Source organism: Zootoca vivipara, chromosome 7 (genome assembly GCF_965207765.1).
Source record: "Zootoca vivipara chromosome 7, rZooViv2.hap1.1, whole genome shotgun sequence".
Lineage (NCBI taxonomy): Eukaryota > Metazoa > Chordata > Lepidosauria > Squamata > Lacertidae > Zootoca > Zootoca vivipara.
In genome coordinates this window covers 22826850-22839154 of record NC_142590.1, presented here as the reverse complement: position 1 = coordinate 22839154, position 12305 = coordinate 22826850, and the positions used below count along the sequence as shown (strand labels likewise).

General features: G+C 46.1%; 1 protein-coding gene across 1 annotated transcript in view; it reads right to left on the bottom strand.

The window, feature by feature from the left end:
• The window catches only part of PLPPR4 (phospholipid phosphatase related 4), a 36393-nt gene extending 25609 nt beyond the window's left edge, over positions 1 to 10784 (bottom strand). Inside the window, exon 1 of the mRNA XM_088673797.1 lies at positions 10242 to 10784. Within this exon, the coding sequence (XP_088529923.1) occupies positions 10242 to 10784 (543 nt within the window). The remainder of the gene's footprint in view (positions 1 to 10241) is intronic.
• Positions 10785 to 12305: the final 1521 nt, after the last annotated feature.

The window sequence follows — 12305 nt, the reverse complement described above, 5'->3', positions numbered from 1 at the left end:
GGGGTGTCCTAAGACTGTATCAGAGTGGCAAGAGGCACTGCATGACCCTCTACTGAGAGTTTCCGAGCCAAGGGTATAAAATCAATGGGCACAATCCTGCACAAGGCTAGGTGTACTTCACTCCCCATTGATTTCATTGGAAGCTTCCCGGGAAATTTAATGAAGCTGGCTTGGATGCTCAATTTGCAAGACAGAGAGTGATGCGGCAGGGCATGGCCTGAGTTGGGCATAAGTCCAGACACATATATTTCCTCTGCCATGACTCAGCCTTGGAATTCGTGAAGTGAGATGTTAATCTATTTTCATGAGCTCGAGGGTTTCCCAAATCCTGCTACTACTTTTTCCAGACAATGCAGCTTTTATTCTCCAGGAATATATTGCAGAACGTGCTAGTGCAGCTTCTTAAACAATACACGGTTGGACAGGGCAGTTCGTTTTAAATACTATTGTACTGACAACCACATTTTGTCTGAGCTTGTTCTTTGACGAGTGACATGTTTTTCCACTTTATGATCACAACATGGGAGATCGCCTTAAACCCATCTAGCCCAACTGTTTCTCACTGTGGATCCTGATGATGTCCACTCTGCTCGGTTACATCATTCCTCCTTCCCAACTCTAAGCAAAGCAGAGAGCAAGGCCAGCTCCAGACAGGTAGGGATGGTTATGAAGGGGGTGTGCAGCTCTGGGGGTTCCTGACTTAATGCAATTTTGCCTTTGCATGTGGATACATGGACCTGAACGCTCACTTAAGTGGCAGGCCCACTGTAATCCATTGCTACACACACAAAGCTATCGTCTTCCTTCTGCAAAATGTACACAACAAAGTTACTTCATGTCCTTCAGAGAGCACATTTCATTGGTCCACATTGGTGTGCAGGAGAAGCAGAACTGTGTGTCAATGTGCTCAAAACTACGGATGACCCCACTCAGCGGCAGTGTTAGAAACTGAGATATGAAAGCTAGGAGCTGAGTGGCACATTAAACCGAGGTTGTGGGCACCACAATGGAGTGTTTAGCTTTTTTATAACAAGAATACAAAGCAGAAAATGAATGAACTGCAGCTAAAATCTTATGTTCATTTTTCACATGGCTTAGTCCTCATCTGAAGACTGCAAAAAACAAAGCCATACTTCCCCTGCCTGCCCCCCCCTAATATTCTTATGAGGGTCACTTCTCCAGTCTTCAGAGAGTGGCTGGAAGTGGGGAGGCAGGAAAAGGTCCTCCTTTTCTTCCAGCAGTGGCATTTGTAAACTGAAATCTTAGGCTCAGTACTGCGCCCAGAGCTCAGAAACTGCTCGCATTAATGAAATTCCCCATCGCAAAATGCACCTAGAACAATGGGAGTTTCGAATGCTGCTCAGCGGTTTCATGTAGATGTTAAATAGCATAGGGGATAAAATTGAACTCTGAAGAACTTCACATTGAAGGCTCCATGGGGCTGAAATGAACCCCCCCAAGCATCACCCTCTGGTAGAGACCATCCAAGTAGGACTGGAGCCACCACAAAGCAGTGCCACCAACCCCAACTCAGACAGCCTCTCCAGAAGGATACCATGGTCAATAGTATCAAAAGCCACTAAGAGGTTGAGGAGAATTAACAAGGTTATGTTTCCCATGTCTCTCTCTCATATAGGGTGACCCAAGCAGTTTCTGTGCCAAAACTGAGCCTAAACCCCCATTGAAATGGATATAGAAAATCAGGTCCCTCCTTCAGTTCACTTTACATCTGTGTGTGTGGCAGTGGATGTGTTAGACCGTTGTCTTGCCTTGGTGACAGATTCGATGGGAGCCAAGAAATTGAAACTCAATCCAGATAAGATCGAGGCATTGTTAGTGGGTGGTTCCCTAGACTGGATATATGGGAATTTGCCTGCTCTTGAGGGGGTTACCCTCCCTCTGAAGTGGTGGTTATGTAGCTTGGGGGTACTCCTGGATCCTTTGTTGTTTCTTGAGGCTCAGGTGGCCTCGGTGGTGCAGTGTTGCCTTCCATCAGTTTTGGCTGGTGGCCCCGCTGTGCCCCTAATTTGGAGAATAGCCTAACTTCTGTTAACTTCTGGGTATACAAATTTAATGGCTAATTATAACAGACCCAGTGCTCTGAAACAGGCAGCTTCCACTTGTCCCATTGCCTAGAAAGCATGGGTCTGAGTGGTTTTCCGCTCCCCCCATTGCTTTCACTGGGAAAATCCGCTTTTTAGTGTCGAATTGGAGCAAACATCAACCCACAGAAAACCTGACAGAAGTTTGCTCCAATTCAGCTGTAAATATTATTGGGTTGTCCCAGTGGAAAGAGGCAGGACAAGAAGAAGTCTAGATGAACCTAGGCTGCAATCAAAAGCAATTTCAGCACCATGGACAAGGACTATAGTGCTGGTTCAGCACCATAGGAAGAAGTGCAGCTGTGGAGGCAGAAAGAGCAAATGATCTCAAAATAGGGATGGATCAAGTGGGAGAGAGCTTGATGTAGTATTAATCCAAAAATTAGAAATGATTACCACAATTTGAAAAACAAAACAAAACACAGTACAAACTACCATAATGGGGGAAGATTGTGACTAGGTGACATCAGTTGCTAAATGCTGATGGACAAATTTAAGGTCTCTGCTAGCCCTTTTTAGGATGATCTGTCCTTAGATTAGACTTGGACATGTCAAATAAAGGCCAGCTCTCTGTAATATAGGTCACCAGTATGTTTGTATGCAGGGCTAAACCCTCCCAAGGCAACTTTGCAAACAAGACATAAAAGCTAAAGCATCTCATTTCAATAAAACTAAACAATTAAAACGGCAGCATTTAAAATAAAGGGAGTGCCCTTGTGCTCATCTTCTGCGCACTCATTTCCCACACACATTTGGCTGGCCACTATGAGAACAGGATGCTGGACTAGATAGGCCAGTGGCCTGATCCAGCAGGCTATTCTTATGCTCTTATTTCATACTAAGCACAACATTTGTTTATTCATTACTTAATATCCCACTCTTAAACCTGAAGGTTCCCAGGGTGGTTGGTATATGGCAGGTATGTCCAACAGGTAGATTGTGATCTACTGGTAGATCACTGGACATCTGTGGTAGATCACTGGTAGGTCATTGGCTCCCCCCCCCAAGAAGCTGAACAACTGTGGCTCCCCTAAAGAAAGCTCAACATTTTACCTCCTTCCTGAAAAAAACTCAACAACTCTGACCCCAACCCCCCAAAATGGGCCTTCCTCCTTCCTAAAAAGAAGGGGTTAGATCACTGCCAGTTTTTAACTCTGTGAGTAGATCACAGTCTCTTAGGAGTTGGCCACCCCTGGTATATGGCAATTCATAAAAATACATCATTACAAACCTCGTAACACAAACAATATAAATAGAACAAAAATCAATATAATAAAATGACTAACATCAGAGAGAATCCAGCAGCAATTTATGTCTCACACGAGCCATTTATACTTGTCAGGGCCATTGATTAAGGGTCTGCAAATGAAAACTTCTCATTGCCCTGAGAAGAGAGATACACCCCCGGTCTACCAGGGGGATCTGAAAAGAACTCTTAGCAATTTGAAATCCTGTTCCCTAGAAGTCAATGGCTGCAGAAAATTGCACTGAGCCTTTCACTGACCAGATGCATTTCAAATCTTTGATCTTGACCACCTAGCCCAGATAACAAAGATCTGTGAGTAGATCCAGGGCAATTTTCTCTGTCTACTTCAGCTGCTATACTTCCAGCTATGATCCTACACCAACGCTATAGTCCTTGTACATGGTTCTGAACTTGCTTTTGTTTCTACCCAATTTAAGAGTGCTGGGCCATCCATCCATCCTCAGGTATATGGGCCATCATCTCTTCTCAGTGCTGGACATCACAATGCACCAGGACAACACTCATATAAAATCAACACAAGCAATTCAGAAAAAAACATTTCTTTAAAATCAGCCGCAATGTAAATGGTTTGAAATGGTCAGCGCAACACCTCGGCTCAAGGCTGCTTGAAATAAATGGGTTTTCAAATCTTGTTTGAAAGTGAATTGGGGGCAAATGTACATGTTCCACATATTTGAGGCCCTGTCTCTAGTGGCTGCCAATATGCTAGCTGCCTCTGGGAACAAGGATACACTAGAGCTATGAAACTGCTGGCAGAAGGTCAGAGGCATTTCTCCCAAGCAACCTGGCAAGTGGTTGTGTGTGTGTGTATATTTCTTCCCCAAGGTTCGTGGGAATACCATGAAAAAAGCCATGGGTACTCATGGGTATACTAAAGCAATAGAAGGTATGTTCGTATATCTAGGCACCAGTTTCCCCAGTACTGGCAAACTGATTCCAGCACCACATTTTCAGCCAGTCACATGTTCTTGGGCTTTAAAATAAAATAAAATGAGGCAGTCCTTGGGTTGGTTGCATTTTTGACAGACTTATAAAAGTGAGCTTCCAACAGTCTTCCAAATGTAGCAGCTTCAGAATATTATAGTGTGAGTGAAAGCTGGTGGGCTGAATTCATCCATAGTTAAATTCATGTCACGAACATGTATTAATTCTGAAACCATCTCAACTGTAAGAGCTGCACAGAGGCAAAGAGTTGCATCTTCCAGACAATTTATGCTATCCTTTGTCCATGATTTTAAATCGAACAGTTCTCTCCCCTTATCTTTGCCTTCCCTTTGAATTTATTCTGGGCCTTGTTGTCAAGACCATGTGGGTGGTGACACTGGATAATTACACTGGCAAGTCTCCTAATATTCTATTTACCTTTTCCCAGGACAATCTCAGTGTTTAAGCCTTAAATGGAGTCAGGATTCAACTTAAGTGTTGTATACCTTGTAGGATCTACAAATGACATTAGCAGAGGATAAGTATCTCAAAGTATTGGTCCAGGTAGATCTTTGGGTTTCCCCAGCTCTGCTCTGAATAAGAACCTCAGAATAAGTTCAGGTCCTATTTGGATTTTTCACCGAGCAACTCACATATCTGCCAGAGCACCTAATTTTCTGACCCTGGGGCCAGAAGGCCCGGCTCTTCTGTTGGAGGTTAAGGATTCTCTGAATCTGATTTTGGGACACAAGCCTAGCTCCATTTAAGTATTTAAACACTGAGGTTGTCAACAGGAAGGAAGTTCCAATGTATAGGTGCTGCCACACTAAAAGATGGATTTCTTACAAACGTGGTATTATTTGGCACCCAGAACAGCACCAGTTCTACGTTGTGTTTGCGTGAAAGAGTATACACCTGTTGCTTTGCACAGGTCAGGTATGGTGTACACAGGGTCACAGATAATACAATCATTGAATGTCACATGTGAACACCTCTAGTGCATGCCTGGCTGTGACGCTGGCTGTTAACAACCTCTGGCAGGCTGGGCGAATGGCTTGCTTTTGCTTTCTAGGAATAATCAATGACCTTTAGGAAAACAGGTCTAATTTCCCTGCTTACCATACGGAACTTTGGCCTTGCTCTCTTCGAGCTGGGAGCCACTTCATGGGCTCATATCACTGTATGTATGCCTTCTTTGTACAAAAAGATTCCCAGCAGATAAGCAGAAAATGTCACTCTCCTTTTCCCACACTTGAAACGATGCTATGCTTTGCTAAATTAATCTTACCTCCATCTAACAGTTCTTTGTTTGCCCTGACAAATCCACAAAGCCTTGCCTGATGTTTAAATGTGTTGTGTTTGATTTAATATTCATGTATGAGTCTTGAAAGTTGCTTTTTTTAATTAAAAAAAAGGGCTCCACATATAACTCAGGCTTGCTAAATTCTTTCTGTCTGTAGGTCCTCAGGAAACCCCATCCACCAGGATGTTCAGAAACAGAATGTGCAGATGGGTGGTAGCAACAGACTTAGGCTCAAGAGTATGCCTGATCCAAAAAGAGGACATCAGTTTTCATGAGATTATCATGCAGTATTATTTACTATAACTGAAACAGAATGCAACACATCTAACTTGTGGTAGTGAAGACACCAGAGGTGATTTGTCTGCCTGCTTAGTTTGCAGATCAAGTAATGAAAACTTGTTGATGGGCATCTTCAAAGCTTTCACTCTCTCTTTCTATGGTTATTTTAAAACCAGTCTTAGGCCATATTTACGGAGGCCCAATAATTCTTTGGGTGATTGTTTAAAGCGGTATCATAGTGCTTTAAATGTACAGTATGCTGTAAATGCAACCCTGGACTGGACGACCCTCAAATAGAGGACACCATCAAACACAGAACTATCCTCTGTAAAGTAGGATATATAGTCACCCTGGGCTATGCCCTCTGTTGACCTCACATTTGGTGCTATTGTGAGGGAGCCCTATGCACTCAAAGATCATCCACATGAGTGAGAACCCCGATAGACTCTACACTTCATAGACTGTTTTTAATAATTACCTCAGCGCAGTTTTGAGGGCGATATGTGTCTGGAACCATCCAGACCATGGAAATCCAAACATGAGAATCCTCATTAAACACAGCACATTCCAAAATGAGTAACATTCCACGAAAGCTCATACCGATGACAAACTTAGTTGGTCTCTAAGGTGCTACTGGAAGGATATTTTTTTGTTTCGACTACATCAGACCAACATGGCTATCTACCTGTAACTATTCCCCTTCTCAAATGCCCCACCTGAGAAAGTGTTCTCTCCTCTGCATGCAAGTATATTTCTATTATATGCTCTTCACTGTTGCCCTCATGTTCTGTGGCTACCTAAAACCAGGCAAGTTTACATTTTCTTCTTTCCCTCCCACTCTCCACGCCCTCTGGCTGCCTTGCCCTCTCCTGCTGGCTTTGGAGAAATAACAGCCAGCAGTGTGTTTTATTTCTTTCATTGTTCAGTGCAGTGAAGTCTTAATGGTTGGTTTCCCTGTATACAATTCTGAGAGCTATTCCCTGGGCGACAAAATGAAGTGATGACTTTCAAAAGCCATTTTAGACTGATTCGGTGTGGGTTCTACTGGAGCGATGGCGGCCTCCACATACTCTGTGATTTAAGAGGAAGAGAGCCAGCCCACATATCCTCCCCCCTCCCCTGTACAGAGAAACAAAATGCATTAACGTGACATCATCGTACTTCCCATTCCCCTGCTGCCATGTGTGGGGGCTTGAAGTGCAATGACGTCATTTGCTACCAGTCGGCTGCTGAGCCAAGTTCAAAAGTGCTTGGGTTGACATTTAAAGCCCTCAATGGTTTGGGACCCACATACTCATTGGATTGGTTACTCCCCTACACACCAACCCAGACTTTAAGACATTGCAGAGACACCCCCTTAACAATGTGACATGTGCCAATGAATGGTATGTAGAAACCTGTGAGAGGATGCTCTCAATCATGCCACCTTGATTATGGAATGCCCTCCATTCACAGACTCAGTTGGTACCAATGCTGACAGCCTGTGGGCACCTTCGAAAGCTGCGGTGGGAGACCTTTGACCTTCCAGACGTTGCTGAACTACAACTCCCATCAGCCGCAACAAGCAGGACCAATGGCCAATGATGATGGAAGTTTTAGTTCAAGCAACACCTGGAAGGTCAAAGGTCCACCACACCTGCTTTAAAGAGACATTTATTCACACAAGCATTTGGCTAAATTGGTCAGTAGAGTTGATTCTGATTTGCTGTAATGACTTTTGATGTGTTTTAAGATTTTGTTGAGCATGTAATATGAATTTTCCCTGTTGTAACCTGCTTTAGGATTGATTTTGAAAAGGCCAGGCTCAAAGTGGCTCCAATGAAATAAATAATGTTCCATTCCCCACACGTTCATTAGAGTCTTCTAATCAATGTTGCTCAGCTCTCTGCAGCCTGTTTTGGAGGGTGTGAAATCAGCAAACAGCTACACTTATCTAAGCAAAACTAATATGAAAACTCTGAGTACTTTCCTTTGGCAAAGCAGCCAACCATTCTTCGACTCCCTTGACTTTGTCATTTTGGATTGAACCAAGACCATGGATGATGCTTAGGTGGCTGAGTGAAAGAAGGCCCAACTGGAAGCAGTGATCTAGTAATTCAAAAATTATGCATCTCATTCTTTGAGCACCTATCAATGATGGAGCATTTTCAAATAAATATAGGAAGCAGACTCATACCAAGTAGGACTATTGGTTCATCTAGCTCAGCATTGTCTATAATGACTGGTAGATGCTCTTGACCGTTTCAGATTGGGGACATACCCAGCCCTTCTTGAAGATGCTGTGAATTGAACCTGAAACCTTTGCATGCAAAGCAGATGTTTTACCAGTGAGCTTCAGCCCTTACTCTACCCTATGGTGTCAGGAGGACCATACTCTTCAAAGTATGGTGACTGTGATGTCATAGCTGCTCTCTCCCAATATAGGCCAAACTTTGCAAGAGTCAGAAAGGGCCTACAAAGAACATTCCATCCATTATCCTATCTCCTCCTACTCTGCTACATGCCCAGGAGGGAGGAAAGACCCCAAGCTTCTGCTTTCTTTCTTTATATCATCTGAGCACTCTGGCAGAGATGCTAATGACTCCATTTTTATTTCTTATTTATGGAGAATAAGGAGGTGGAGGACATTTAGGGAAAGACTTTAAACTTTTCTTACATGGGATAACTCACACATTCCCTCCTTCCCCTTTCAGAACTTGAGGAATCTTTGAAGACTCTTCCCTGAATATATAGGGCATTTCCCATAACAAAATAATAAATGCTTTTCTGAGTGATCAATAAAACAATGCACCCAAGGAACGTTTTAAAAACACTCATTTACCCGCATCAGTTTTCAGTGTATCTGCAACCTTACACCTTTAGTGTAATCATTTCTACAGTCCTTGTATTCCAAATACCTAAAACGTAACCGCTCTATATGACAAAGGTGTAAAATTTGTGGACCTTCAGATTTGTTAGACTACAAATCCCATCATTCCTGACCATTTGCCATATTGGCTGGGGCTGATGGGATTTGGAGTCCAACAATATACTCGGCGAGCCCACGGGTTTCCTATCCTTGCTATATGCCATCTGATTATTGCAAATGAGACACAACAGCTAGGCTTTGTGAAGCGGCTATTGGTTATCTTGGACCAGAGTCTTCCTATTATGTCAACACAGAGCCCATCACTGGGAGTCTAGATGGGATGGGCTGAGCTTCTTTTCTCCAGGTGATGGTGGGAGGTGGCTGACTTCTACAACTTTTTCTAAGTTGTCTTGTCAATCATTTCTAAAGCAAACACAGACTGACTCAGTCCAACACTTCTTTCCTCAGCATATCCTCAGGTCTTCCAAGGATATGCTTGCTCACTTCCTGAGCTGTCAACGAAACATACAAATACGAAATCCCTTTTTGCACCCCAGCTGTAAAAGAAACAGTTCACAAGTTCACACTGTCAGAAAAGAACCACTATGAGTGCTTGTGGAACACTAACAAGGAACAACACAGAACAGCCATAACAGTTCTGAAGCTATCAGTGTGGGAAGCGGGGCAGGCAAATGCATTCACACAACCACTTTGCTTTTATGAACACACACAGCACACCTCGGACTACGTATGGAAACCGGAATCATCCAAGCACCTCCCATGTACCCAAACATTCACCATGTAAGTGCATGCCAACAAGAATGCAACACCAATTGTTTAGCCATCTAGAAACATTTGTTCCCAACCTTAATGTGCCCTCATTTTAATTTTCTCAAATAATGCATGCCCACTACATGTACGTGTAGAACAACCCCCTTCCTCCCCCCAACCTTGCTCTCCTATTGGAATGATCCTGCGCACGTGATGTGATCTCCCCTTCATTTGCACCCCTCCTTCAATCTTTAAAGGAATGATTCCCCCAAACAAACAGTGGAAGAAGTCTCTGTTTGTTATGCGTTTCACCCCCTCCCCCAATTTCAAGCCAGGTTTACACTCCTACAGATCGATGCTTCCTGATGCATCATCCTGATCTTTTTTTTTTTTTTGCTTTTCAGGAAACGGCTCTTTAAGGTGATCCAAAGGGAAGGGAAATACATTGCCTCTCTCCCCTCCCACCACCACCCCTTGATTAAAGATGAGACCCAGTTTTTGGGCAGGACCCACCCTCCCATGTAAAGCATACGTGCGAAATGTTGACAGACAATCCACCTCAAACACACACACACACCACTAATGCACAACTGTTCTTTGCTTTTGGGAAGCTGGCACTGAGATGGTGCGCGTGCCAGGTGGGGCAGGCGACAGATCTGCCCCCTTACATCATCTCTCCCCATCACCATCACCCCCACCACCAAAAAAAGAGAGGATGGAGCCCCCCCCATCGTCTGCCCCACTCACCTCGACGAAATAAAAACAAGGCAACAGCGTGACGCTCTCCTTGACCACTTTGCTTTTCGGCCTCTCCTTCGCAGACATGCTGGACGGCGCGGGCAGGAGACGCGCAGCCGGAGCGGGGGGCAGCGAGTGCGCGACCGCGGCGGCGCTGCCGGGCAGCCGTCCCCCTCTCCTGCCCCACTGCCTGGCGGCGGCGCTGATGTCACATCCCCCCGGGGCCACCTCCCGGTGCGGGAGCAGCGCGCAGCCCAAAACCTCCTCCTCTTGGGGCGGCAGCAGCAGCAAGAAGCCCGCTTGGCCGTCGCCGCCACCGCCACCGCAACCACCACCGGCGCTGGCCGGCCGGCCTGCCGCTAGTCCTCCGGCTCCCGCGGCGCCCCTGTCGGCCAGCAGGCGCCGGGCGGCCTCCTTCTCCAAAGCGGCGGCGGCGATCAGCGCCTCCTCGTGCCCGGCGCACTCCCCTCCGGCGAAGGGCCCGCCTTGCCTACATCGAGCGCTGCCGCCAGCCGTCGCTCTCGCCAGCCGGCTTCTTCGTGCAATATTCATAGGTCTGACGTCAAGGAAGCTGCTCCATGCGAAAAGGGGAAGGGGCCCCGCTTGCCTACATGCTGGTGGAGCGGGAAGAGGAGCAGGAGGAGGGAGGGGCGCGGGCACAGGGAGGCGGCCGCCTTAACCTCTTCGCCGCCGAGCCCCGACGCATCATCATCCTCCTCGGCGACGGCAGGGTGGCGTGGCGTCGGGGTTGAAGGCAGCTGCGCGCGGGAATGTAGGTCGCCCGGGGTGGGTGGGGGGACGCACGCGCGAGCGAGCGAGCGAGCGAAGGAAGGCCCCCTTCACACGTTCGCGGAGTGGGCGGGCGGGCGCCTCCTATGGGACGCCTCGAACAGAACACGTGGCCGCTCCGGCGCGCGCACAGGCGCCCACACGCGTCCGGGAGACACGGAACGCACCATCCGCGAGGACGCGGGGGTCGGGGTCGCGGTCGGGTCCAGGATTACACGAGGGTGTCCAGTTGCAGAGGCCAGACGGGAGCTCACCTGGCTAAGGTGCTGCTGGACTGGACACCTGGCCTAAGGGAATTTGGATTGCGTAAATACATGGGCGTAGCCAGGATTTTTGTTAAAGGGGGCAGGATTTTGTTGGGGCAGAACCTCAGATTTGTATTGATATTTATTGTTTAGGGGGCAGCTTCCCCTCCCCCTTGGCTACAGCCATGTAATAGTAATCATCATCATCATCATCATCATCATCATCATCATCATCATATAGCTGTTTCTGCACAGATTTAGAAGTGGGGCCAAGAATAATGGAGTAGCCCTTAAGAATCTTTTTGCTGTATCAGATAAATGATGTCTGTATATCTGTATTTTTTATATATTTGCTGTATAATGTGAGAATTAGTTTTGCTTTTTGTGCATTGAGGCCCCTCCTAACAGTCGGTAGAGCCTGGGACTCTTAAGATCAGGGTTGTGGGTGTGAGCCCCACGTTGGGCAAAAGGCATTGCGGGGGATTGGACTAGATGATCCTCGTGGTCCCTTCCAACTCTACAATTCTATCAAAATATGAGGCTCAAAGTGTAACCTAGTTCTTGGTTGTGTAAGCTTGTGCTCCAGCACTCCTAGTTCTCACAGTGACAGACCAGATGGCTGTGGGAAGCTTGCAAGCAGGAGCCAAGGGCAGTAGCAGTGCTTTCCCTATTTGTGATTCCCCAACAACTGTTATTCAGGGGAAAAAAATATTGCCTCCTGTAGTAGAGGGAGAACATAACCATTGAGGCTGCTGGCCACTGCTAGCCTTATCCTCCCTGAATTTGTATAATCCTCTTAAAGAGTAAGTTCCGTGCTCAGGGGTAGGGGGAAACTATCAGGATTGTAGGGTTGCCATATTTTGAAAAGTAATATTTCAAAAGGGACCCCCCGAAAGTTGTTAAGCTGATTTTAGAAAGACCCCGATATTGTTGAGCTTATTTTACAAAAATGCCAAAAAGGGCGATTTATTGATTGACTTGCCTAAGATCCAGGTCACCTTTCGGAAATTCCCCCCGGACGTCAATTCCACCTTTGAAA